The sequence below is a fragment of the Alosa sapidissima genome, chromosome 15 (genome assembly GCF_018492685.1).
Source record: "Alosa sapidissima isolate fAloSap1 chromosome 15, fAloSap1.pri, whole genome shotgun sequence".
In the NCBI taxonomy this organism is placed as follows: domain Eukaryota; kingdom Metazoa; phylum Chordata; class Actinopteri; order Clupeiformes; family Clupeidae; genus Alosa; species Alosa sapidissima.
The window spans coordinates 3,047,231-3,074,184 of NC_055971.1; the positions used below are offsets into that span (position 1 = coordinate 3,047,231).

The 26,954-nt window shown below is 40.3% G+C and overlaps 1 protein-coding gene across 3 annotated transcripts; it reads left to right on the forward strand.

Moving 5' to 3' along the window:
* Positions 1 to 25,384, forward strand: zgc:85932 (uncharacterized protein LOC405875 homolog). 3 transcript variants are annotated; one of them, XM_042063230.1, is made up of 20 exons: positions 4 to 406; positions 1,900 to 1,969; positions 2,231 to 2,349; positions 2,926 to 3,059; positions 3,604 to 3,775; positions 3,896 to 3,967; positions 4,074 to 4,165; positions 4,260 to 4,334; positions 12,910 to 13,064; positions 14,199 to 14,356; positions 14,532 to 14,740; positions 15,017 to 15,059; positions 15,250 to 15,324; positions 18,893 to 18,953; positions 19,167 to 19,231; positions 20,745 to 20,813; positions 24,531 to 24,609; positions 24,721 to 24,837; positions 25,028 to 25,086; positions 25,170 to 25,384. In XM_042063230.1, the coding sequence occupies exons 1-20, from the start codon at positions 203 to 205 to the stop codon at positions 25,194 to 25,196; spliced, it is 2,055 nt and encodes a 684-aa protein (XP_041919164.1). In that variant the 5' UTR covers positions 4 to 202; the 3' UTR covers positions 25,197 to 25,384. The 3 variants fall into 3 exon arrangements, 2 of the variants coding, with proteins under 2 accessions (XP_041919165.1, XP_041919164.1); XR_006022830.1 differs by lacking the exons at positions 24,721 to 24,837; positions 25,028 to 25,086; positions 25,170 to 25,384 and adding an exon at positions 22,222 to 22,386 and having other exon boundaries at positions 1 to 406; positions 24,531 to 24,602; XM_042063231.1 differs by lacking the exons at positions 24,531 to 24,609; positions 24,721 to 24,837; positions 25,028 to 25,086; positions 25,170 to 25,384 and adding an exon at positions 21,141 to 21,817 and having other exon boundaries at positions 1 to 406.
* The last annotated feature ends 1,570 nt before the right edge of the window (positions 25,385 to 26,954 follow it).

The window sequence follows — 26,954 nt, forward strand, 5'->3', positions numbered from 1 at the left end:
TGAAGGCTGTGCACTTTGATGGGTGTGGTTATAAAGGTAGAAAGTAGGACGTCTTCTCTAGCATTTCCCACGAATAAGTCGACCTGGTCGTCGTGTTTAGTTCCATTGATGTGCAGTCAAAGCCGCTGAAAATCCCCCCCAACCAAGGTTACATTAGAGAGCTCGGTAAGTTGTATTGGAACACTCGCTCTCTAGTGGTGAGATGTCCGACACTAAGGAAACTTCAACACCGCAATCACCAGACGGAGGGCCGGAACCACTTGGCAGTCCAACATTGTGGAGTCCTTCTACCTATCTCAGTAATAAGATCAGCAGTTTTACATTGACCGACGGGCTGTTCGTGGACCGCTTGTTCCCTGCGGGTGATGTCCAGCTGCAGCACGTCATAGAATGGAAGCGTCCAAAGGTAAGGCCAAAGTTGCCAGAGTGTAGCCTACGCCTAGATAGGCTACGGCGTTGCCTATGTCTACATGGTGAATGGATGGATGCGCCGAATTAAATTATTAAATATTGGGAAGCACATTGAGAGATGCGTGCAACTCAAACGTACTTTTAATGGCAAATTGAGTGGTTGAAATCAAAGGATCAAGTGCCAATCTTTTAAACTGATAGGATAAAGACCTCCATGGGGCCCTAATGTAAGCAGCATCCTGCTATGGGCCCTCCTACCTGAACTCTGAGGGCCAAAAATGTAGCCTAACAATTTTTTTTTACAGTTGCACCTGCCCCAGTGCTCCGAATACAATCATCCCACCCCTAATGTTACCAAATAAAAGTATAAGTACTTAAGTATATATACTCTTTTGATCCTGTGAGGGAAATTTGGTCTCTGCATTTAACCCAATCCGTGAATTAGTGAAACACACACACAGCACACATGTGAATACACAGTGAGGTGAAGCACACATTAATCCCGGCGCAGTGAGCTGCCTGCTACAACAGCGGTGCTCGGGGAGCAGTGAGGGGTTAAGTGCCTTGCTCAAGTGCACTTCAGTCATGGCCCACTGGTCAGGGCTCGAACCGGCAACCCTCCTTTTGCAAGTCCAGAGTGCTAACCAGTGGGCCATGGCTGCCCCAACAACAAGGCTAGGGGAAAGAAAAATAATTGTGTGAATCACCTTTACAGCTATAAATGCCCAGTTTTAGGGTCTTGGCTGCTTGCTTTTGATGCTTGAAGTTGCTATACATATCTGTGCTAGTAGCAATAAATCATAGGCCTATACTGTTGGAAAGCCTGTTTAGTACCCTTTCAAATAGTGCCCCATTTGTAAGGAGAATGCACTTGTGGGATAAGCAGTAGCGCTGAGTATGTGGGTTGTGCCCATGAAAAATTTAAATTTCAGTCAAGGTTTGCAGGACAATATGGCTGACAGCTCTCTGCCCAGACAATCCGGAACAGACTGCACACAGCCAATCTCCGGTCTCATAGGGCAGCCAGGAGTCTTGCCATGACTGCCCTTCACCGTCAGGCCCGTTTGCACTGGTGTTGGCAACACGTGCACTGGAACCTGAACATGTGGAGGAACGTTATGTTCAGTGATGTTTTCAGATTCTGCACTCATGGCCATCCCACAGCAGTGTGAGAACAGGCTGGTGACCAGCATGAGGAGGAGGTGCCAGGCTGTTGTGGCTGTGTATGGTTCTTCATTAACTTGCGGGGCCCTACGCAACTTGCCTAGTGTGCGTATAGGGAGAGCTGGCCCTGGGCCTTGCATTAGCCTAGGCTATAATGCTCATGTGAACCCATGTAGGGCTAAGTCTACATTTCTGCCCCACTGTGCTGCTGCTTCTTGTGTGAAATTGAATTATTTTATTTTATTGAATAATTAAAATATAGAATAGGCTACTTGAAAAATGCAAATGTGATCATTTTAGAGGATACATGTGTTTGCCTAACAGGAGATCTGTCCATTTCCACAATTCATTGTGGATGGGGCTACACGTATGGATGTTTGCCAGGGGAATCTAAGTAAGTGAGTTTTTAGCTTGTCTTTTGTTGTTATTTGTCTATCTGAATTATGGTGTTTTCATCGCTACAAAGACAAAAGGGATGATGGTAGTGCACTACAGTACTGGGCACCTGTGCTGCAACTTTTTGCTCCCTTTGACACTGCCAAATTGTCCTTGCCTGTGAAAAGTAAAAAGTTAGTTAATGTTCTCTGTGTTGTAAAGTTTTCCTAGTTTGTATAATCTTGTAACGTTGTTCCCCATTCCTTCATATTACATACAGATGATTGCTGGTTACTGGCAGCAGTTGCCTCTCTTTCCCTGCACCACTCCCTTCTAAAGCAGGTTATGCCAATGGCTCAAAGCTTTCAGGAGGGTTACAACGGCAGCTTCCACTTTCGGGTAAAAAAATGCTTTTATACTGACACACTGGCGCCAATCTAATCTCTGTGGTGGTTAAAGTTCTAAGTGTAGCACTAGATAGACGCTCTCACATCTCAATAAATAAGTGAAACCATTAGCCTACTAGATACCATTGCTATAGCTGTGATAGAGTGAAATGAGATGGATAGTCATCGTGGCTTTCAGTCTTGTAGGAAGGATTGTAAGTGTGGGATAAGCTTACATACACTTTTAGAAAAGACCTGATTATGTTCTGGAATACTTGAACATATTCAGAATTCCACTGACTTTCATGAATTCACAAAGCTACACCTAACTTTAAAAGACATGAAGTAAAACATGTCAAATACAAACAGGAGTGGTTTATTGATCAATGTGCTAGATGAGCTCAGCTTGTTGTTTGCATTGGCAGCTTGTCCAGTGGCCTGGGAAATGTAAATTAAGTCATAATTTAGTCTACATGCTCTCAAAAGTATTGTTTAGTTTAGTGTTTATACACCAGAGATGGTTTATATGACTCTAACTTACATAACACATGCTTGCAATCTGCTCTCTTTTCCCCCTTCTTCTCAATAGTTCTGGCAGTATGGTGAGTGGAAGGATGTGAAGATTGACGATCTGCTTCCTACTAAGGATGGAAAGCTGATCTACCTGCGCTCATCTCAGAGGAACGAATTCTGGAGCCCCCTGCTGGAAAAGGCTTATGCCAAGTCAGGACATTTTGTTTTGTCTTGTCATCTCCTTTGTCAAGTTTGTTTGTGTGACTGCATGATTATCTCTATGTGTTGATGCTGTAGTCTAGCTGATACTTTTGGTTTTCTGTCTTACTAGCTGACAGTTTACCGCTACATATAGCTTCCATTAGCTCCTGTGGGTATATGAAGCTGTCTTTTTAAGCAACTCATCAGCTAAACTTAGTAGCCATAAAGAATTATAAACACATTTATAAAGGGTTAGAAAGCATTCACAGAGCCTTTAACAATTTATACATGGTGATAATAGAACTCATAAAGCGGTATGATGTATAAGCCATTACAGTTTGTCGTGCACAATAGATTATAAAGCTACTTTGGTTACACTTTACTTGACAGTGTCGACATAAGAGTGAAATGACACTGTCATGAATGTGTCATAAACAAGTCATAAATGTTTATGACATAACACTTCTGTTATTAAGTGACTATGAAGGGTTATTTTTAGGGATTTAGACATTTTATTAAAATGCTTTGATACTTTTCCCTCTACCCCTTGCAGATTAAAGGGGGGCTACCAGGCCCTCAACATGGGTTTCCCCCATGAGGCCATGGTAGACATGACAGGGGGGATAACTGAGGTTTTCAAAGTGGCAAATCTGCCATTCAATCTGGGAGGTTTCTTGAAGCCCCTTTTGGCAAAAGGAGCTCTGATCAACTGTGCAAACTCCCAGGTGTGTTAACAATCCAAATAGCAAAGTTAAATTTTACCTGATGGAAGTAGTGATAATTTTACCTGATGGTGTTACCAATTTAAACACAATAACCACCTGGCTAATGACTGCACATTACAGGGTCCAATGGAGAAGAAGAACTTGTTGGGAATCATGTTCCGACATGCTTACTCTGTCACCAGCATGGAAAAGGTAGAATCATTGTAGACTATAAATCGGCATGTGACATCCCTGTGACATTTTCTCTCACATCAATTAATTCAATCCTCTGCCATTCTCCTTCATTCTTTTCCATCAGATTGAAACAAAGTCAGGCCCTGTGGAGCTGGTGCGTCTACACAACCCATGGGGGAGGGCAGAGTGGGAGGGGCCCTGGAGCGACATCAAAGGGTATGGCTAAATCTGAGCTTGACCTAGTCCCTTTCCTAAGGCTTGTCTATGATGGTCATGTGTGATCTCTGTGTGTCTATGATTTGTGAGACAGGCAGGAGTGGAATAACGTTCTAGCACAGGAACAGCAACGCATTGAGAGGGTAAAGAAGGAGGATGGAGAATTCTGGTTAGTATGTTCTAAATTTGGATGTTATACACTGTTTTATAATTAGTAGTTTATCTTCAAAGGTTGTATACTTTCAAAGTCAGTCATCAGTTTTATTCAGGAACAACATTCGTTGTTGCAGCTTTTTAACCATGACAGTAGCACATATTGTAACTTTGTTGCTGTACTGCTTTGTGCATTTTAGGGGGCACCGTTTTAAAAGCTGTTTTCTTTCCCGATGTACCCTGCCATATCAAACTTTAAAGGTGCTATGTGTGAAGTTGTGTTGCACCATTGCATTTGTGACATGTAATACAACATGTAATACAGCGCCACACCCATGATACAAAGTAGTATTACAAGAGAGCTGGCCCGGTTCTACCTGGTTCACATGCAAAATTTAGTTGATATCTGGGTAACACAGGGCATAGGCATTTAGACATCACATCAAAACGGTTGTTTCTTCTGTTGCTATTTCTTGGTAATTTGTGAATGTTTAGCCTATTCACATAGCATTATTATTTTGTAGTATTCATTTTCCTTTTCAAAGACAATGCTCATCTTTGGAATCAAGTGCTCTGGCACAAGAAAGGGCTTTCCACATGCTTACATTTTTGATGGGCAAGTGAGGTCCACCTGGAAGAGGAAATAGATTGGAAGAGGAGGGGCACATTGCGAATTGAGTCAGTATGTATAAGGTGATGAAGAACCTCTATGAACACACCAGTTGCAGAGTCATCCACAATGCCGAATCTGTCGAAACTCTTCAGTATCAACATTGGAGTTAGGCACAGCTGCCTCCTATTCCTGATTACCTTCCTACTAGTGATCGAGTGAGTGATGAGGACAGCAGCCAAGGGTTATACAGTGGACAACGACCCAGAAATTAGAGGATCCAGACTTTACTGATGGCATTGTGATCTTGTCGCATATCAACACATCCAGGTAGGCAGACAGACAGACCACATTGTTACAAGGACTGCAGGACGGGACATCAACACCACAAAGGCCAAGAGTCTGTGGGTGAATTCCACCCAAGAAATTACAGTCAACATCAATGCATAGGCCACTGAAGAGGTTGACCATTTCACATACATGGGCAGTGTCATCAACAAAACAGGAAGGACAGATTAGATGTGAGCCTGAATCACCAAAGCATGCCACGCTGAAAGCATGTTGACCTGAAATCTGTATGGAAGTTGCAGGTGGCCAAAGCAAATCTCAAACCCGGAGCTCTGACAGAGGACTAGTCAGCAGCCCATCATCAACACCATTCAAAAATAAAAAATGAAAGTGGATTGGTCATGACCTACGCAATGAACAGACACACATTGCAAATCAGGCCTATAGCTTGGAACCCCCAGGGAAAGATGAAAAGAGGATGACCAGACCTGACCTGGAGAAGAGCCCCAGTCAGACCTCAAAACCATAGGTCTATCCTGAGGAGAGGTGAAGCAGGCAGTCCAAGACAGAGAGTGATGGATACTTGCAGTGAACATAGTTTAGCATTCAACACCATCTTCCCCTCTAAACTGATCACCAAACTTAGTGAACCATCACCCTGAACACCGGCGTACCACAGGGATGTGTGCTGAGCCCTCTCCTTTACTCTCTCTTCACCTACGACTGCACACCTGTACATGGCTCTAACACCATTGTCAAGTTTGCAGACAACACTACAATGATTGGTCTCATCAGCAACAACGATGACACGGCCTACAGGGAGGAGGACCAGCACCTAACATTGTGGTGCATTGACAACAACCTGGATCTCAACACCAAGAAGACCAAAGAGCTCATTGTGGACTTCATCAACGGGACTGAGGTGAAGCATGTCACCAGCTTCAAGTTTCTGGGTGTCCACATCTCTGAGGACCTCTGTTGGACCCTCAACACCTCTACGCTGATCAAGAAGGCTCACCAGCATTTCTTCTTTCTGAGGAGACTAAAAAAGGTCTACCTGTCTCTTCAGATCCTGGTGAACTTCTACCGCTGCACCATCGAGCAAGCAATGCTTGCGTAAGGCACGCAGCATTATTAAAGACTGTTCTCATCCCAACCACAGACTGTTCACCCCACTCCCGTCCGGAAGGCGTTACAGGTCTCTCTGCACCCGAATCAGCAGCCCTACTGAACTCTAGCTCTGCACGCCCGAATACACAGGAAATCACTGTACATTTCTACATAGCCATATTTTATTGTTCTTCATACTATTCATCCTCCACATACACTTATTCCTACTACTCTTATAATGTTACTGTTTCTGCACTACAAAGGTACTGTTACCGTACTGCACATGGCTATACATACTGTACATATCTGTTTATATGGTTCATACTGAATATCCATATTTATTCTGTTTTTCTTATCATATATTCTGTTAATACACTGCATATATCTATGGTTTATTATTCTTACTACTATTATAATGTTACTGCTACTACATTGCACATATCTATACATCAGAATCAGAATCAGCTTTATTGGCCAGGTCTGTGTAAACAAACAAGGAATTTGACTCCGGTTAATCTTTGCTCTCAAAGTACAACACACTTAACATATAAAAATAAAAATAAAAAACATAAAAAGAGTAAAAGAATAAAAACAGAACAGTAAGAATAGAATAAAGGGCAGTAGAACATGGCTATGTATAAGAATAAATACAGTATGTACATTTGCAAATAAATAAATAAATAAATAGACACTATGGGTGGTAGGGTAATGCAATGTTCCTGTCAAGGTTGCCAGAAGGAAGGAGGCTGAACAGTTTGTGACCAGGATGAGAGGGATCTGTAGAGATTTTTTGCTGCCCTTTTTCCTGACCCTGGACTGATACAGGTCCTGGATGGAGGGAAGGTCAGCTCCAATTATCCTCTTTGCAGCCGTAATGGTCCGTTGCAGTCTGGCCCTGTCCCGTTTGGTGGCTGACCCAAACCAGACAGTGATGGAGGTGCAGATGACAGACTGAATGATGGCTGAGTAGAAAGTGGTCAGCAGCTTTATAGATTAAACTTTCTTACATGTTGTTCATACATTGTTATTTACACATATTTATATTTATATTTATATTACTCTAAACCACCTTATGTAAACCAACTGTATACTACTGTCTACACTGTACTTTAATTGTCCTGTCTATGCACCAACTGTCTATACTTTTATATCACATTGCACTTTTCTGCTTGATTTGCACTTCTGGGGCCGTATTCACGAAAAAAATCTTAAGATAAATCTTAAGTAGATTCCTAAGGAAAAAAATAAGAAGTCCTTAAGAATGTTCTTAAATGCTATTCTCCAATATTTTCTTAAGAACTGTCGTATTTCTTAGGAACTTCTTTGTTAGATGCCAACTGCATTTCGTTGTCTTTGTACTTGTACTCTGCTCAATGACAATCTAATCTGATATGCTCCGATCGAAGCAAAAGAGGACTGAGTAAGTAAGTAAAAGGCCTTAGTTGAATCAAGAATCAGAGGTGAATATAGCCGCAAGCGGCAATGCCAGGCTCAAGCCCATGTGGTCACTCAGTTCATGAAGAACCAGTTTATCCAACTGCTGCTTATCTTGGTTTATTTGTCAGATAGCAAGCTGATAAACATGGAGAAATGTTTGAGTCAGTCCATGTCATCACTTAGCCTACTGCAAAAGCCAAAGTTGACAAAAGACCAAGTTACAAACCTGCCAGAAAACACGGGATACTGAACCTGGCCACAATGAAAGCTTCAGTACGTGGGAAAATGACACTGCAAGTGACAAGTGCAGAACTACAGGGGCTTAGCATTCTCCTCCAAGCACTTTAGGATGCCTGGAGCCATAGTGCACATTGTCCCCAAATATTCTACATATTTTACATTCTAAGCATTCATTATACACCCCCGTAGCTGTGTATGGCGCTACGCCAAATATGCTTTGAGGGAATGTGAATATCATCATTACCATACCAATTACTAACCTGTGAGGTTTGAGCCATGTCAAGCAATGCATGGTAAATGTATCATACATTTCTTGTTTATCCGGCGAGGTATGCAAATTCATTTCAATTCACTATTTCCACATATTACAACATATTAAAAAAGCTTTTCAACTTACAATTAGCAACATCTTGTCATGATGTACGTATAGCCTACCATATTTGACATAAATCGGATGAATCGTCTAGGAGAAGTATGTTGAAATTGATCAGGTGTCACAACACAAAATTCCAAATATCTCACTTCCTGTTGGGTGCGGTTAATGCAATGTACATGAAACTTGTTCGTCTTGGAGTTACACACCTACCAAATTTGGTGTGCATAGCTAAAAGCAGTGTTGTATAAAGTACTAGAAAGCAATACTTGAGTAAAAGTACAAGTATCGTACTAAAAAAAGACTTTGGTAGAAGTGAAAGTTACCTTTTAGAATATTACTTAAGTAAAAGTATCTGATATATACTGTACTTAGGTATCAAAAGTAATTTTCTGATATTTAATGTACTTAAGTATTTGAAGTAAAAGTAAAAAGCAAGCGGTTTTATTTTGAACTTTTATTGTGAACTTTATTTTGGCTTTCTTATAGTAAAGCATAAAGCATATTCAGGGTTCCCATATGAAGGGTTTTTGCCTTGTCTACATAATGTTTAGGTCACAAAACGAAAAGGTAGATTCCAATGTTTTTTTGTCCTTAACCGGGAAGCCATGGGCGAGTTTGAGCATTTATACAGTATCTTAGAGTTTTTTTAAAATTGCTAACTAAACTAACACTAAAATTAAAAAATATCCTACAGTCAGTGAAACCTTACACTCAAGTAGAAAAAACATCAGCCCAGATTTGCAACAATATCAGCCTCACACTTTTTGCAAAACACTACACAAATTGATTTATAAAGCACTAAACACATTTCTCTATTTTAGGCCCAGAAAATTCAGATAATGTCTCCTCTTTGCAATTTCTAGGCACTACCTTCCAAAATGATGTTATTTAAACACAACTATCGTGTGTGAATACACTTCCGTGCTTAATCGTGGCGGTTGTTGCTCTTTGGTATAGGGGAAGCTCTGATAAAAAATGGTCAATTATTAAATTAATATTATTAATGTGCTATATTGTTCTTTGAGGGCAAAAAATATTCCAAAACCCAGAATAGACCAAACAGTATATAGTTCTGAGACATGGCAGCTTGGGGGAGTTTAAATAGGCTAGCCTACTAGAGTTTTTTCTCTGTGACTATTCTGTACATTCATCTGCCTTGCTGTTTCATTTTTAATCTGCTCTGGTGGGCTTTTAGCCAGGCTACACCGTTATATAGCGAGCTATCTAACTTTGCCTAAATACACAACTGAAACAAAAGCAAGTCACAAACTCTGTAACTCCACATTACGGTTTTATTTACAGTATGCTATACAAAGACAAATTATGAGAATTTGAGTTGCAACTTGCCTTGCCTCTCGACTTCACCTTCCAACACAAAAGTTAACGCATTCCCTGAACTTACTTGAAACACTTCCTCTCAGATCGCAACATATGCGGTCAATCAAAAAGAGTCCAACCTCTGTGACGTACAGAAGCTCAGCGTCCGGGCCTTTCTACTGTCCCATAGACCTCTCCGGAATAAGTCCCGCCTCCGAAACAGCCGTGTCCACCCAACTTCCGGGCGTCGAATGTCTATGGGAAATAACATGGCGTTTCGAAATATCATACCTGTCAAACATCTGTAGGTGGCGAAGTAGAAAAAAATGGTGGGCCGATTGGCTTACACACTTCTGCCATCTAGTTTCCACTGGATTTTTTGATTGTCGGTGCCGTTAAAGTAGAAATATATCAGTAAGAAGCACTAAGCTAACGCACGCTTCAGACGCCGTGACTCCCCGAGTCAAGGTTGCATAGCAACGGCAATGTTTCATAGTTTGTCTTCACCGAAATGGAGTTCGTGTCTACGGAGGTGGCACTAACCCTGCATGAAATAGTCATGTTTGATAGGTTGTTAATACATTCTGAAAATGTTACTGTTCTGATCAAGGTCATGCAATATGACTGCTTCTGATTCCTAGTCTGCTTATCATTATCTGTTTTTCGTGAAAAAAAAAATCTTGCCTCGTCATGTCTTTAGTGTCTTTGTCGGCGATTTCTTTCTTTTTCAAATATCTCAATAACAGCCAACAAACTCTCAGCACAGTCAAACCAAAGTTAAGTCATGTTAAAAAGAGGCTGAACCTTGCAAACGATTTACGTTTATAGACCACTGAAATCACACGTGAAAATGACCATCACGTTAGGTTGTGACTGGTTGTGAGCGAGATCTAACGCCCTCCTCCGCCCGCGTACATCGGAACTAGCTCCCGGTTAGCATTAATAATCGTTTACTACTTTAACGGCACCGACAATCAAAAAATCCAGTGGAAACTAGATGGCAGAAGTATGTAGGCCAATCGGCCCACCAGCTTTTTCTACTTTGCCACCTACAGAGTTTGACAGGTATGATATTTCGAAACGCCATGTTATTTCCCATAGACATTTGACGACCGGAAGTTGGGTGGATACGGATGTTTCGGAGGCGGGACTTATTCCGGAGAGGTCTATTCACTCCCAGAGATGCCGGGCTTCCCTGGAAATGACGATTTTGTGGCTCTTTGTCCAATAAAAATCTAGCTTTTCTGCACTGAGATCAGCCCACTCTGCAGTGCCATTGAAAGTCCAGTGAAGCCAAGCGTCTATGGTTTTTTTGCATGGTTTTTTGATGGATGGTGTCGTTACAGCAATGTATTACGGGTGCGAAATCACAATAAATGACCGGCAAAACCTTATTTCTGTACAAACTATAGTCACAGTAAGTTGAACACGTTTTTAGCATGTTCTAGTTGGTATAGTAGGCTAATGTAATACAGTATTATTAGATGTGATTTTCCGAGGAGGCTGAGCTTCCCCTGTAGTCTTAGGGGTTAGGGGCTCAACATGCTTCTGCGTCAACTCCACGGCGTAGTTACGCTGGCACTCCTACGGCGTAGTGACCCTTTTATGGTTCTGCATTGGGTTGCTTTGCATCGCGGTGCATTTCACCGCCATAGCGCTCGGTGTCGCCGGTGTCTACGTCGCTCACCTCCGAAACAAGACTGTATGACCGAAACGGTAGCTTATTCAGAATGGCAAACCCCATAGACTGGCGTGCCAAAATATTAATCTTATTTGTTTGGCCCTCTCTTGCTTAAATTTTGTAGCCTACAAAATATCGAGAAATAGACACAGTAAACCAGCAAATAAGTCTGAGGTTATTTGCGAGGTGTCTGCCAGACAGTTTAAGTTATGTTAGCAGACGAACTTTAGCACAACTGTCCACAAAGAAAAATTGTGTATTTCACAATGTGGAGAGAAAAAAAGTCCTCAATGTACAGGTCTGGTCTTATATGTCGTGTTTGGTCATTCTTGTACTCTAAATTATCCTCTAATCCTACTTGAACAATATTTAAGGGGGGGGGGGGGGTTCAAGCATATACTATATCCTAGGCAAAACCTGTTTTGAAATGTGTTTTGTATTAGGTGCACTTCATGAATGTGTTTTGAAATGTGTTTTGTATTAAGTGCACTTCAAGTGACTGAAGAGTTTCATTTTGCAAAAGAGCAAAGGGATTCTAATAATTGTGTGTAGTGTTGTGTTAATTGTGTGTAGTGTTTTGAGAAAATGGCCTCTGCTTTCAAAATTGTGCTTAAGCAATCATAAAAAAAAAACTGTACATAGTATTATTCCCAGCTTGTCCAAACTCTGTAGCATCATGGAAGACAGACATTGTCTCAGTATGACTGGAACATTTGGTTTGTACTGGTTTGTACAAAGGTTTGTACTGTACTTTGTATGCTAATACAATACTTATGGTTATGGGATTTGGCAGACGCTTTTGTTGAATACTTGTGCCAATATTTGTGGCAATGTCACTACATATGAACATGAACTACCAATGTTGTACCATGTTAATTCATAGATAAATACACTTAGTTAATTACATTGTTCCACCTCTTCTTTTTTTCATTTGGTAACACTTTACTTGAAGGTATACATAAGAGTGACATGACACTGTCATAACCCTAACACTAACCCTAACGGTTCTTGTCATGACAAAAAAACGAATGACACTTGACAGAACCGTTATATCAAACGTTTATGACTTGTTTATAATGTTTATGACATGTTCATGAACAGTGTCATGTCACTCTTATGTAGATACCTCCAAGTAAAGTGTAACCAATCATGATACAGCATCGGCACTTTCTACACTAAATGCCAACGTATTAATGGCCAAATATAGCTTCCCAGGTAATGTATCTTTCAAGCTTTGAAACTAAGAGAATATTAAGGTTTGAAAAAATATGAAGACATTTGAAGAGAAATATTTTACAGGCCTTGGTTTTAAACAAAATCTGAAATGGTGAAGCAGCAACCCTATCTGTTTTGACTCGAAATGACCCTAGTAATCTTTTGTTTACTTGTGATATGTGTTTATGTGCCATTATATGGGTGTAGTATGGCACATAGTAGCCTTTTTGGGGGTCCTTTGTCCATATGATGTTTCAATAAAGGGGATTTAAACATATTTTGCTCTCTTTCTCTCTCTCTCTCCCTCCCTCTCTCAGGATGTCCTTGTCAGACTTCCGTCAAAACTTTGATATGATGGAGATTTGTCACTTGAGTGATGACACATTGAGCTCTGCCCAGCGGCCCTGGCATGGCACAATGTATCATGGAAAATGGGTGGATTATAAATCTGCTGGTGGTCCTTACAAAGGAGGTATTAACTGATTAGCCTGCTGCACCATGTGGACACACATTTACAGTTTTGAATTTCCCCTTGAGGATCAATAAAGTATCTATCTATCTATCTATCTATCTATCTATCTATCTATCTATCTATCAGTTGTATCTAGTGAAAGACGATTTGTCTTTATTGTGAAATAGGCTCTTTGCACGTTTGGCTTGTTTGTTGCCGGTGGAGCCAGGTGTGTTTGAACCTGCCGCTATTGTTAATGGTACCGGTAATTAGTGTCTACACGGTTGGGTGTTGCACCTACAGTAGTACATCAATATGTTACGATAAAGAAGGATTTATGCAAGTTAAAATAGTTATTATTGGGCAAACAAGATATGAAGGGTTCAGATGCAAAAGCCTCTAAATGCCACCTATGTCAAAAATTAGATAAAGATGGAGAGTGGATGCTCTCCACACATAGGAGTGTAGCCCCACAAGAATGACACAGAACCATTGTTTTTCGTTTTAATCTGTTGCTCACCTGCCGCACTGGACCCCCAGTTTTCTGTGACTATCAAAACTGCACAAAATTTGAAGTGTAGGAAACGTACCAGTGGGTGTATGAACCAGTCAAATAAGCTACAATATCAATAGTTTTGAAATAACAATAACTTGACCCCTGAATTAGAATGTTGTGCTAGTGATACTCCTGTATCTTCTGACTGATGGGTACACAATACAAGTGTTGTAAATACCACTCATGGCTAGCACCTTTTCCCCAGGACACGGTACGTGGGGTGGATTTGTTCCTTAGATTTTTTTGCTGAAGATTACCAATCAATATGGGTATAATATTTGGCCTTATTTGTCTAATAAAATGTGCAGTAGTAGCTGGGTCAAGGTTCCTTTTTATCAATGAAGCTTGATCCATGTTTTGATTCAGTGGATGGGCATTCAAGCTACGAAATTTGGAGTTGTACCACTTCCAGGGATCAATTATACAGTTACGATCAAATAAACACATACACACAATGGATTCATGCTGACTAATGAAATGGATAGAGAAATTATCACAATCTATATGTTTTACTGTGAATGTGTGTAGTAATGTGTGTATATGTGTGTGCTTGTCTTGTGTGTGTTTGTGTGTGTGCATGTGTTTGCAAATATCTCCAGAGAGGTATTGGCAGAACCCCCAGTTCCACCTGACTCTGCTGGAGCAGGATGATGACCCTGAGGACCCAGAGCTCAGCTGTTCCTTCCTGGTTGCCCTCATGCAGAAGCACCAGAGACAGAAAGGAGTCCATCTCTCCATCGGCCTGCACATCTACAAGGTGCCTTTCTTCTTTTCAAATCAACAACTAGCTTCACTTGACCACATCACTTCCTTGGGTGAGATCATTCGCTCTCACAGATTTGCCTATCACTGCTATGTGGATGACTTTACCTATCTTTCACATAATTTGGGTGTCAATTGATGACCGACTAAGTTGTGTATCTCATTCTTAGGCTAATTCAAAGAACCGCTACCTCTCCTCCTTGGAGCTATCTCAACTGGAGCCAGTGGATTGCACTCCCAGCTACCTACCCTGCAGAGAGGTGGTGATTCGTGGTTGCTTGGCCCCAGGCCATTACATCATCATCCCCTCCACCTCCCAGAAACATCAGGAGGGAGAGTTCCTTCTGCGGGTCCTGACCGAGAAGGGCAATGGGGCTAAGTAAGTCCCTTAAAAGCAGCCTTTGTGAACAGTGGAAATAATCCATGTTTGTCTTTACAGATACAGCAATAGAATCAGGAGGATTCAGGAAATTTACACATTTTCAGGAAATAATAAGGAAACAAGAGTGGAACAATGTGTGAGACCAAATCAGATGTTGGAGTCATTCCACTGGTGGTTTAACTGTTGCGGTCTTTCTATTGATGGTCAATGCTGGTTTAACCGTTAAAAGGTAGAATGACATTAAACAGCAGTGCTTATTTGATGTATTTACAGTCCTGTGGAAAAGCCCAGCTCTGATGAGACTGTGCCTGCAGAGGTAAACCAAGCCCTCTTAATCTATACTACATTACCAGCACTGATGACCATTATACGTACAAGGAATGTGTAATATCTACCTTTGTTTCACAAACCTGATTGTATTGCAAATTGTAATTCTAGTGTACATTATGAATGGGTCCTGTTAGTGATGTATGACTGATGGATGGCTGTTTTGCTCCTGTTCCCAGCCCAGTCCTACCTACTTGTCAGTGCTCCCCTCTCTCAGCCTCGCACACCAGCTCTTTAAAAAACACTGCAACAAGGTGAGCTAAATAAGTCCTTTCAATTGGGGAGCACTCAAGAAAGGAGAAATCCTGAAAAATTGAAAACCTAAATTCTGTTGTTGGCTTCAGAGCAGTCTCTGAGACTAAATTCACATAGTCTGACAGTTGTGCTTATATTGCTGGTGAGATGTATTACTATCGTTATCATCATTGATTAATAATCATTTATTGAAAGCTGAAAGCGAAAAATTATTATGAGTTATGGATGTGGGAGCAGAAACAGGGAGAGTTTGGTTACTTTTGATGGTGTTAAGTTTGCTCAAAATAAGATCTCTTTCGCATACTGTTCAACCTAATAATTGTACTTTTTGATTAATTAATAGACAAAAATTGTAAGGCCAGTTCCCCGGAATACAAACCAGTGTTATGCCAGTCAGATATAAGGGAAAGGCTGTTCATGTCGCAGGGCCAAAACTGTGTGGTAGGTTGGTTGCTTGATACTTCATTATACTATACTTTACTTTACTTCATTATACTATATCTTTACTTTATAAAGCACAGTATTTACTCAGCACCCAAATCCGGCATGTGGAATAGTTTATTGATTCCTCCTATTCCATCCGTACATTATGATTTCTATCTTACAGGCTAACAACTACTAAATGTTTGAACATTTTAAAAATAATAACAAATGCTCGTGCTTGTATTATAAAGAACTCTATGCGCAACAAAGACTACATCTGCCAAATCCACAATGTCAATCCTAATTGTGGTCTGGAATTAGATTAGTGGCATGGCCAATGAGCTTCAGGCAAAAGTATATTAAAAGTGTCTGAATCATTTTGTAGCTTAGCTAATAGATATGGAGATCACCAGTAAATGAATGATAATGACGGGGGATCCTTTACCACTTCTGCTCTACAACTTCACTCATATCTCTTCTGCATCGGAATGTGTCAATGCTGATGGCAGGGATGGGCAGTATTTCTGATACACGTATTTAAGATATGCAATTGAAATGCAAAATACTATTTTGTCATTTATATTTTATAGGGTTGAAGAAAATTACTTTTTAATCAAAATACTTTGTTATTGGTGTGCATTAAATTCCATCATTTTTTTATATTTGAAAAATACTTTGAAATACCTAATAGGCTAATAGGTGCCAGAGCTAGTGAGCGGAGCGGACGGAATTTTGTTGGAGCGTGGAGCACTTTTTAATTTAGAGGCCGGAGCGGCCGCTCTGTTCCGCTCCAATTGCGTTCCGATCTCCCATGGGGGCTTACAGATAGGGCATGCGATGCACTCGCTGCAAGGTTATGCTAAATTGAGCGAATGGCCCAAAGATTTGTGGTAACGCTACTTCTGCTACTTATGGTACACATGTAGCCTCCACCTCCCCTTTAAACACAAATTATGTATTAATGTGTTAACCTCACTCCTGATCCGGGTCATGGCTACAATGCCTTGTGTTGACTTGCACAGCTCAGCCTGGCACTCGCCCGGACTTGAACCCTCAAACAGCAGCAACTTGGATTCGGGAGTCGAGCGTGCTAACAATCAAACTAAAAGCCCAGGCTGCTATCTCTCTTACTGTTACTCTGCTACTGTTACATAACTGGAATAGGCCTGTAAGCAGACATTGGGGGGTGTCCTCATTTTGGCCAATTTGTCCTCACTTTATAGACATAACTTATCCTCCTTTTCAGAGTCTGGTTGGTGATCACTCTATTTCTGTTTACACATCAACACACAAATTGTGTGTTGATGTGTAAACCTCACTCCTGATCCGGGTTGAGGCACCAATGCCTTGTTATTTGTATTTATGGCTAATTATCAGCTGATCTTTTCAATGTATTTCTGCACAGAACTCACATGAAGTGGGGAAATATGCGTCCCTTTTATTCTCTACCTAGGTTGCGGCTCCAGAGCAGTTAGACACGGCTATGGTGGAGGCAATGTGGTGGTTGCTTTAACCTGTTCATTTGGGTGCCGTTCTGCAGATGCAACACACGCAATGTGTTCAAGCCTTAAATCATATGACAGTATGGACGTTATATTACATTATACAATTTTCCTTTCAATCACACAAATTATTGCACTGTTTAATGTTGTTAATGATGTGTAAAAACACAAAAAATACCATATTTTTAAGCATATTTTTGGGGGTTTTGACTTTATTGTGACAGGATAGTGAAGCGAGAGAGACAGGAAGTGAGTGGGAGAGAGATGGGGCAGGGCTGGGAAATGACCTGGGTTAGCTCGAACCTGGGCCCCCTGGGGCACTTCGACCCAAATGTGGTATGGGCGCTGTAGCCAGTTGCGTCACAGCGTCTCCCAAAAATTATCATCATAAAGCAGAAAATAAATACCTTGAAAGTTATTGTGGCAATGATGTTTATTACAGATAAGACCTGATGTTATTATTATTTCATGATGTATTGCATAATAATAGTATTGCATAAGGGCTTTTCATTTGGATACCAGATTTAGGCTTATTTAAACACAATGTCCCACCTTGATCAGAACTTTTCAATATGCTTAATATTAGAGTACATGTTTACATTGTCTTTGTTAAAAAAAATAAATATATAATTTGATGATTTATTGTTTATCAGAGATCCTCAAATCGGTATCGGTCTTTAAAATCCCATATCAGTTGGGCTCTACTTACGACATGATTAGAAGATGTAATCTATGTTCCAGCTCCAGTCTGATCTGATTAGATATCTGGCATGATAGAATGTTTTGCCAACTGTCAGCAGTCAAATGTAGGCCTACAATGTGAACACATCAATCACAATCAGGATTGAAACGCAGTGTGAGTTGCCATATCGTATGTGACCGAGGAAAATGCAGTGTCTATCCGACTTAGGTAGACTTGTAACAGTAAATTGGAACACTATCAGGCACCACTGCTGGATTGATCAACAGGCTTCTTCGACGATGTTTGGATGGCTGACTTTTCAAAAAGTTGGTTGTGCTCAAAGGCAATAACCCCTTAAATTATGACTTCTGGCAAGTTTTGTGCAAAGAAATGAACAGATTGAGACAAATATAACCAAGCTCTGAAGACTTGGGCCCTGGGCCTGTCAAGTAATCCATCCCTGCTCTATCCATCCCTACAGTATTGACTGTCTATGCACAATTTCAACCAAATTTTGCTGCTCTTATTTTTTTCATTATTATATGTGCCCTCTTATTTACTTACTTTTTTGTTTACTTGAATGTTATGTTTGTCTGTGGACTTAAATTGGTAAAATATGTCTTGTCTTCACCGTGGGATAGTGAGAAACGTAATTTCGATCTCTTTGTATGTCTGGAACATGTGAAGAAATTGACAATAAAGCTGACTTTGACTTTGAAATCCATCCCTACTTTACACTGTTTAAAACTTTTAAACCATTTTGGAATTTCTGGTGTGTGATATTCCATATGTAGCCTTAAAGTTTTAATAGGCTAAATGTTTGGGATTTTAAAAAAAGCTGATTTACAAAGTGATTCCATGCTCCCTTGAAAAAAGTATTTTGAGTAATTTCAAAATACAAAAACACAGTTTTTTGACTTGACTTGCACAAAATACTGAATCTTTCAACTTTTTTACTAGGACGGACAATGTCGACCTGCTGAATTGTTCAACTTGCTGACAGAGGCCATCAGAGTAGGAGGTCAGTAAGACTGGAGCACTGGAACTGTGTGAAACATTGACTGTACAGTTTGTCCTTGGGCGCCTTTCTGGTCTCTGGTATACCTGAATGCTAGCTTGGTTGTAAATGGTTCTCTTAACTATTCTAACTATGTTGTAGCAAGTATGGTTAACGGTACCGCTCTGCTGCTTTTTTTCTCTATTTCCACTCATGTGGCTCGGATGGCATCTTCAGCTCTCTCAGGAAGTGAACAGAAGCTGTGTATTGAACATTGCAAGAGCTTTGTGGTTCTAATGGATGTATCCTTCCTCTTCAGTTCTCACATAAAAAGCAAAGTAATCAGTCTCTCTCTATAGTTATCAAATTCATATTTTATAGCTCTGACATTTATATACAACAGAACAGTTAGTGATTACAAAAATCACTTAAATTACATTCAAATCAAAGTCAAAGCATACTGTATTTCTAAAACTGATAGTTTTCAAACTTTTGAATAAAAATCCGTTGTTATTGACAGTGGTCATTATTTAGAGGTCCTTAGACGAAAATAATGACCGGTAGAACTTTGGGAAATCCCATTGAAATCAATGGAGCGTTCTACTTGCATTGTGAAGAGCCGTATAATAAGATATATTGTCACCCGGAGAGAAGAAATACTCTTTTCTGATTGGCTGGCGGGGTGGCGCACAGGACACCTATGAAGTAGATCTGGTAAAAAAGTTTATTCACCATTCCATATCAATGCTTATGAATATATATACTTATATACTGAAGGTATATATACTTGTATACTGAATGGTAACTATAACAACCATAGTAGGACGACGGTTGAGTCTGGAGACAGGCTTTGCAACAATGGAATCAACTGTAAACAAGCTAACTGTCCATGCTATCGCTGTTATACTGTAGGGCCAACGAAAGTTGTACAACAAGCTGAACTAGTGTTTCCTTTGCGTACTTTAAAGGCATGGCTTTACAATGGCAATCGGGTGATAAGCAGGATAACGGCCTTTGAGGTGTGTCCTGTATGACAGGACTCCTCGGCGTCCGTTATCCTTTACATAAAGGATTGTTAGGATGGTATCAGAATCTTGAGTTGTTGAAATTTCACCAGAGTGTTGAAACGGAACATTAATCAAGGATTTTTGAGGATTCACCATGTGGGTTTTGCCAGATCACATATATGAACACCATATGAAATTGAGACAGTGCTTCTTGTAAAGGATTCCCGCCAAAACTTACCAGAGCTATAAAAATATTTTCCATGCACAAATTGCTAATTTTTCCATCAAATATGCAACATTTGCATCATCATCAGTCATGTGCGATGCTATTATTTATCTCATTAACCTTTAGAATGGACTTTACTATGGAGAGAGACTTTCTAATGAGGAGATTAGAAATGCATGGGGTTAGTTTGTAATGCCAATATGGCAGTTGTCTACACATATCTCGTCCCTTTTGCGGTAAAAAAGTGGACATGTGAATACATTGTGCTAATCATGTGGTGTGTTGTGAATACATCGTGCCAATCATGTGTTGTGATTTCGCCACTGGAGCAAGGTTGGTGTCTCGAAGCCTTGCACACGCGCATTTCTTCCAAAATAGATGCCCAATAAGTGCCCAAAACACGTTACAATATGGCTACCGAGTGGAGGGACTTGCCTAAAAGGACTTTGCTATGGATTTAAACAGTGATCAGACTGTTAAAAAATGTTTGACTAGGCATGCAGTCAAGAATTGCATTGTATGTTCTGTTTTCAAATTGGTGGAGATATACCAATATTTCCTTAATTCTCTGAACGACAAAAGAGCCAAGGGTTGGCCCAGCTTGACTGGTTGGAGTTTCAGGCTCTGTGGAACAAATTCAAGCAGTGGACGGTAAGCCCCCCAACACTCTCCACCTTGAAAATGCAGAGGGTATTGTAAATGTATATGTAGTATGTAATATTGTTGGTTAGAATTTGGTTGTATTTATTGAATGTGGAATGGACACCACTGACAGATATGAATAATGCTGAATACCTTATAGCAATAGCAATTATCAAGGTCTAAGATATATTAAAAGGTAATCAACTAGACCGTAGCCAACATTCTGTGTAACCACAGATAGTCCATGCCAAGTCATGTCCACTATTGAATTTGCTTAAAAGTACCAGTACTCAAATACAGTCGCCTGGACATTTTTTTGCCTCTGTACACTTCCAGAATGGATCTGAAACAAAGGAATTTATAAACATCGTCATCCCATTTTTTTAAAGCTCAAAACGAATTGGACAAGCAATGTCATGACCAACTGTGGCCCGTTTTCTTATTATTCCATGACAAATTAAAACAATCCAATGCTGTCTTTTCCCCCACTACTGGGTTCCCACTGCTGTTGCGGAGTATTTGTATTTCACACAACTGTTGTAAATAAACCGCTTGTGGTCATCTCTTCCCCCTGGACACGGTACATGTGGATTTGTTTACAAACTGGCAAAGATAATCTCCACGTCGACTTACTACACGATTTCATATAGATCGTAGGCTGTTGCATATAGCCATTAGGGGTGTCACAATTCTCCAAATCCTTAATTCAGTTTCATTTTCTATTTAAAAGTCACGATTCCATTTGATTTTGAACTTTTTTCAGTTATATTACTATTAATGCATTTCTTAAAGGTTGTTTAAGCGATTTCAGGCCCAAAAAAGGCCCAAACATAAATGATCACATTCATCTAATCTTTCCTAACGATCCGCTAGCTGTCTGCCCCATAAGCAGGCCATGAAAAAAACGTGTCTCTGTAGGCACCCTAGACTCTGAGATCTGTACACAGAAACAATTGCTACCAACAAGGGTTGGCAACCCACTCAAAAGCAAAATAAAGTGTTCCAACCAATAACCGACAATATGCACGTTTAAGAGAGTTTTAATTGCACGGGAGGGAGGGGGAGGGAGTAGCGAACTAGCTCTCTGTTCTGTTTGAAGATCAACAGAAGTGACGTATCCCCGCTATCGCTGATACAACCTTTAAATTTTATACTTTTTTTGCCTTATTTACTTGTTTTGGGGGAATTTTATTTTGAAACCGTGCCTACCGCAAACAGAACAGACATTAAACAAAGACAAACATGAAATGAAACAACGCAGAACGATAATTTTATTGTTTCAGCACACTCCGAAGAGACACAAGGTGTTCATGGAATATTGCACTTATCAATGTGCATGTTATGCCTTAAAGTAAGCCTAATTTTGGACTGTAACAACCAAGCAAACAAAATAACGTCCCGTCGACGTCCCCTACAGGTCCCCTCCTCGAGAATGTGTAGGGTTCCCATTACGTCCTGCGGACGTTATTCGGGATGTCTAAAGGACGTCCCTGGGACATTGCAGAGACTTTGAGGGAATGTCTTCTAGTTGTCACTGCGACATTATTGGTGGACGTTCAAAGGACATACCGGCGACGTGATGGTAAGGTCAGGGTAGGGCTTTTTAGACGTCCCCATACTGCCAAAATGCTATGCTATGTGCTATGCTATGTGCACAACAACTAACCACTTTATATAGCACTTGTAGGGCAATTAGCACCTCTAGGTAGCCAGATACCATGATCAGCCGTGTTAACCTACTTCAAATATAATAACTATTGTACTCTTTTAGTTGTTAAGCAAATTTAGCTACAATTTACCTGTGAAAGCAAGTAGATGACAGGCTTTCATGAAAGCAGTTTAATTTAGTAGCAATTTTAGACATGGATTAATATAAAGCTATTTAGGTAGGTCTATTTATTTATTTGGTGGCACAAGCCTACTACAGACAATCTTACACTTTTAACGCCGACACACCGTCTTGTAAACCTTAACCATTAAACAACAAAGTGGAGCATCAGAAACATTTAAATTTGAACTGAAGTTAAACAGACGAATCTGCGACCAGGTATTAGAGCCTGAACCATCAGCTGAACACATCAGGGCGACAACTAAGATGGATGATCACAAATTCATGAAACCATTATTATCAAAGTCAACAGTCAAGAGACATGTACATTATTACAAATACAGAGGGTTTACAACAAGGTGCAAAACATTAGTATCACTCAAGAACTGGGAGGCTAGATTAAACTTTGAAAAGTTTAGCTAGAGAAAACACTTAAAAAGTTCTGGAATAAGGTTTTTAGGACAGATTTAGCAAGATTACAGTTTTTCTCAGTCGCTTTGTTGCTTTTCTCAGATCAGAATGAAAATTCTCATAACGATTAGTTCAACCTCCACAACATTTAGTCATTTGTGCACATCATAGTAGCAATTTCTTCTTCCTCTGAACAAATTGCAAATGCTTTTGGACATGTATCAGTTGCGTTCATACAATTCTCTGCTGTTTTATAACATTATCATTTGCTTATGTCATGTCAGTCAAAATTAACTATACTTATGGATGCTGAATAGTCATTCTCAATAAAAACTAAGTCTTCGTTTCATTGCTTGAGTCATTACATACAAAATTGTTGAACTAGTTATCAAATTCTGTCACAATGCTGTAGAATTGCAAAGAGCATATAGTAAAAATGTGAAATGTACATATTTAGTGTCTTGTACTCACTTACTCTCCTAACTACAGCAATGTGTAGCTTTACTGTAGTTTTCAAATGGCTGTACAAGTAGTGTATAGTGCTGTCTTGAGCATGTTCAGGTAGTGTCACCGAGTTCTGACCTTTTTTTTTGCATTGGAAAACACTGAGAGAATAAACTGTCATAATGAGAACGTGACAAAGCCATTTGACTATCTTGTTAATAAACGATGGTGTCAAGACTTCTCATTTTGATGACACTGGCAGTTTCATTGACATGAATACTTGCTTGAGGAATGGACTATGCATTTTGAGCAAGTGACGTGCTTTTGCAGGTTATCCACTAGGTTTTGCAGTTTGCACTAATTGTTTTGAGAATTGCACTAACTGCTGTACAAATGTTAATAATGATGTGAGAAAAGCACCAAAGCGACTGAGAAAAACTGTAATTCATACCAGAATGACGGGAAAAGAAAAGTATGGGGAACAAAAGGAACAGCCCATGAGCCATGTCACTTCATCTGTCACATCATGGGCATCTACTGTATATGGCTGCCAAGGGAACAGGGTGACTGAAGGTGAACAGGGCAAAACTGACTGGACAGCGCTTCACAGCACAGATGGATAATGTTCCTAAACATATACCGCAAAAGCAATCCTGGAGTTTCTCAAGGCAAAGAAATAAAATATTCTTTATGGCCAAGTTGGTCATCTGATCTCAACCAAATTGAGCATGCTTTCCACTTGCTGAAGAGCAAATGTAAGGCTGAAACACCTGAAGAAACTGAAAGAGACTGCAGTAAAGGCCTGTCAAAGCATCTCCTGCGAAGTAACTCAGCGTTGGTGATGAGTTTCAGACTTCAGGCAGTCATTGACTGCAAAGGATTTTTCCTTTGTATTAAATGAAATCACTGTTTGTCCAATTACTTTGTGCTTCAAAATAGGCTGACAATATACAGTATAACATAGTTGCAGTTCCTAAAAGCTTAATGCAATATTTCTTTTCAATGATCTGTCCCAGCTTTCACACTCTTTTTGTGTTTTTCAGTACATCTTCATGAGATACGATTACAACAAATCTCATTCTTTAGAGTACAAAGAAATCAGACATGCACTCAGGACTGCAGGTAGGAAACAGAACAAGACTCACCACTGGAGGGCAGTATTAGAACATGCAAGTATCCATAGCCCCCTTGCACGAAAGGCATGCTGATCTGTGCTTGTCTACTCTGGCCTAGGGATTCAAGTGGATGAATTCATCATGCAGCTGATAGGCCTGCGCTACACAGAGCCAGATATGACTGTGAGCTACCCTGGCTTCCTGTACCTGATGATGAAACTGGAAAGCATGATCCGTAAGAGAGGGAGTGATTAAGATGGGGGAAGGGACAGGGGGAGGTTGTTCGACTAGTATTTAAAGAATGTATGTATCCCTGTAATTTATGGCAATATGCGTATATAACAAAATGTGTAAGCTATTTCTGTTGAAGGGTGGATGAATAGTATATGTATTGATTAGAGTCTGCTGATTTAAATATTCCCCAGGTAAATTTCAAGCCTATGACATGATTGGAATGGGGACAATAACAATCAACTCCAGACAGGTAAAAGGAACGCATAAATATGTCTAAGTGACTGCAGTGTTTGCATAAAGTAAGATTTCACACGTTTTCTTTCTGGGTTGCAGTGGCTTCATATGACTCTCTACAACTGAGCTCCAGACTGGAAAAGGATGCATTCAGGCCTGGGGAGTTGAGTGTGTCCTGAAGAGCTGCTGATCCAGCCTCAGCATTCTGTTTTTATCTTTCAAAAACAACAATCCTGTTGTATTTTTCATGCCATCTTCTCCATGGATTGGATCACCCAGATAGGACATATATAAATAAAGATTTTGTCTGATGATTTGACAGTTATTATTAAAGTGAGTAAAAACTTGAGAAAGACATGGACAGAATTTGAAGTGTAGGATCATTATGACACCAAAGATTCTATAGTTAACTTGTGGAGTTATGTTCATGGAGGACCATACAATAAATGAATGTGTACATGTGACTAAGCATGCACGCACACACACTCTCATGAACACACGCATGAACGCATGCACACACACACACATAAACGCACACACATTAAAACAAGCACAGACACACACACACACAGTTATGCACTCACTCACACGCAAGCACACACCCACACATGCATAGACACGCACATACACACACAGTAGACATGTAGGCATATGCACGCACACACACAAGCGAACGTGCATGCACAGACACATAAAACACACACAAACACATGCAGACAGCAGAAAACTCACACAGAGAAGCACACTTATACACAAAAGCACACATGCACACACTCATTTACATACACAAAAGTTGCGAGAGTATGAGACAAATTGACAAGCGTGATTTATTTTTGCGGAGAGAAGGTGCAGGACTGAGCGGCGGTCTGAGACATTCATGTGACTGTTTGGTGCCAACATGACGAGTAAGGCCTAGGCTACTTACTGCTGTTACGTACACTCTTAAAACGAATGTGTTGAAACTTCCGTTGTTTTTAACACATCTCTGTGTCCAGATAGGAACAACACAGTTTGTGTTGTTTCCTTTCTTATTTGTTACACAATATGTGTTGAAAATAACACAACTTGCGTTGAAAACTAGGCCTATGTGCTGAGGGAGAGTGGAGAGGCCATCTGAGAACGGATTTGGAGTATTTCTCTGGAATGCTCGGTCGCTGTATGATGGTAATCGACATAGACGCACAGTTTAAAGATTGACCTACTTAAATGTAAAACCCGTTTGGTCACGTTAGCCAGACCTTAACATTGTATGGTCTGATAGCCTATAAACAGTTTTCAACGCCGACTTTGTATTGTTACAGCTTTTAAAAATGGAGCCAAAATATTTGTTCTAACTCGAATTTCATTCAAGTTCACCACTCGACCCCATCATGTGAGCATGACGACAGCCACTTAGGGGTCAACTGGACAATGAGGCTCACAGTTGAATCATTCATGATAGAGTAGATTCTCATGAATAATCAACAAGCGACTGTCATGGTACAAGCGTCGCTTGTACAAATTGAGGGGAGAGCAACTTCCCATCATTAATGTGCCCATAGGCTATCATCATAACCGCCTGTTATTTTTTTGTTTGTTTGTTTCTGGTCTGAAGATATGGCCTCCAGGAGGAAATGACAACGGCAACTTTGTAACAGTCAAATTTTTCAATGCGACCAAGCAGGACCTAGGCTACAACTCTGAGCAACTCACCTTCAGCCACCCTCAGTCTCCCAAGTCGAAAACAAAAGTATTACGTATTAAGTATTTTAAGTAGCCTTATCGGCCTATTTTATGGCGGAATAAAACATAGTTCACATTCCCCCTGCAGCCATAGTCTAGGATTGGGCGAACGACCATTGCGGACAACGGAGGGGCTGTCTGCTCGTTTGGGAGGCGGGACTT